Here is a 2220-nt window from a genome sequence, read left to right on the forward strand (position 1 = left end):
ACAATATGATGTGGGAAAAAAATCATAGTCACATCTGAAGGTCTCATACCCTTGTAAGGCTTGTCTTGGCATCTATTTTTTTATTTTGTTATTTGAAAGCTTCATTAAAATCTCTGGCTCTCAGGTCCACATGCACTGAAAATCTACAGCTCCATGTTTAGCAGCTGGGTGCATGCAAGTGCTTATAATAACTAAAGAGAGGCTTTTGTGTCTCCTTGGATATGATTTAGGATAGTTTTAGTTGTACAAAGTACCTGTGTATTAAATCTTTTCCAATACACTGGAGTTAAACTAAGTTATCAAAGGGGAAAACATCTGCAAATAATTTGTTCACTTGTTTTCAGATTGCCCCTGTTCGACAAAGGAACCTCACCCTTCAGTGAAGTTTGTGTGTGGCAGGAACTTCACAATACATTAAAGATGTTTAAACTCCTCTAAATGGTGAAATATTTTGACTATCTACCAGATTCAACTGAAATGATTTCATATTCCTTCAGGTTTTTGAACAGAATACAATTTTTAGATTAAACACAAAAGATACTGTTAAAAACTAATAGATAAAGATAAAACTGCCTTATGGAGAGCTCAAAAAGCAGTAACAAAATCAGAAACCGATGACAAACAGCATGCATGATTTTATAGTAAATGCACAGCTTTTCCTTTTAAGTGTTGGTTGCTGAGAAAACAAAGCATGTCCAGCTGATGTGATAAGCATACAACCACTAATGGTTAAGAAGTCTGAGGATCTTTGCAAAGAAAATGTACAACCCTGAAAGATCATTAAGATTTTATTATTAAACTCTCAACACCAATATGAATACTCTTCTGTAATCAGCCTAGTATGGGTATGAAAGACTGAAAGAGACTGTCTCTGCCCACCAGATAATATTTTAGACTTCACTCTGGCACCAGAAGATCTGTAGTTTCAGCCACCTTTTAAAGACAGGCAGACATAATGTCATGAAGAACTATAGTTCTTTGTGTACATCCTAAATAAATTTCTTCTTACCTTGACTTCCTCCTAGAGTGGCTAGTCGAAAAGTTTCTTCAAGAGTTAGTCCTGTTTCATTTATTTTATTGATCTGAAGGCTATTAGATGCCATCATTGTCTTCCTGATGGCATCAAGCATAGAAGCAGAATACCCACCGGCAACATCTAGAAGGGATCAGACTCTTAAAAACAAGCTTTGGAAATTTTCTCTCGTTTAAACTTCTGTGAACTTTAATTAAATGTTACGAAAGGGCAGATGTAAACGCAAAAAGTTTTACTGCTAAGCACCGTCTCTGAATGTGTAATTCCTAATAAAGGTGGTCTCACGTACAAAATCAGCTACATAAAATACAACACAGCATATCAGAAACCTGAAAAGTTGTTGTTCAAGCCCTATTCACTCTCATGACAGGAACAAAACTTTCTTCATTCATTTTTTTTGTTTTCTTTCTGAACACTTTTGGACCAGCTATAGATTTTAGTACTCCAGACTTCATTACTATAGAAGCAGTGGGGAAAAAAAAGCAGCTCTGTAATTTGAAGGCATGCTGACCTTTAAATACAAACAAGTAGGCATGTTTTCACATCTCCCAGTGACTCTCAAAAGAAATCATTTTTACAGCAAACTACTAACCTGTGCCAAGGCCAAGCTTCACGTTGTGTTTCAGGACGTTTTGTACATTTAAGACACCGCTGCGCAACCTGGATTGGAAGAAGAAATGTATTCTGCGTGATACATGCAGAAAAGTTCAGGAAGAGTAGGGCTGCACAGCCATTTCATGAAAAAGGCTCTCAGAATGCATGGAATAGATTGCACGTATTAAACTGGGATGGAGTATTTGCATTCATACCTCAGAAAGATGATGTTTAGTCATTTAAAAATAAAGGCAGTTTTTCTCAATTAAAAACTCTTAAGTTTTATATTTATCTGCTGAAAATGAGTTCCCATTATACCTGTGAAAAAATCCAAATATGATGTAAAGCATATTCCAGGAGATGGAAGGCCATTGAATGACCTCCAGTAAGTCATCACAAACTAGACACTTAATGTGAAAGGCAAAATGACTGTTAAAATTTAGTACAGTATCCTGGCTGGACACCATACCATATCTCATTTCTGCTTAACAGAAAGAAGACCATATAGCTCATTCCCATTTCCTCAAAATATACACATACTTTGAGGGGAAGAGAGATGCCATGAATCTATCGACAGAACAGTCAAAAGAAAT

The 2220-nt window shown here is 36.1% G+C and overlaps 1 protein-coding gene across 1 annotated transcript in view; it reads right to left on the minus strand.

Moving 5' to 3' along the window:
* Positions 1–1693, minus strand: part of GDA (guanine deaminase) — a gene marked incomplete at its 5' end in the record, with an annotated part of 4629 nt that extends 2936 nt beyond the window's left edge. The window contains 2 exons of the mRNA XM_010155709.1: positions 1010–1156; positions 1626–1693. Of these exons, the coding sequence (XP_010154011.1) occupies positions 1010–1156; positions 1626–1693 (215 nt within the window). The remainder of the gene's footprint in view (positions 1–1009; positions 1157–1625) is intronic.
* Between the last annotated feature and the right edge of the window lie 527 nt (positions 1694–2220).

This window comes from Eurypyga helias, unplaced genomic scaffold (genome assembly GCF_000690775.1).
Source record: "Eurypyga helias isolate BGI_N326 unplaced genomic scaffold, ASM69077v1 scaffold47080, whole genome shotgun sequence".
NCBI lineage: Eukaryota > Metazoa > Chordata > Aves > Eurypygiformes > Eurypygidae > Eurypyga > Eurypyga helias.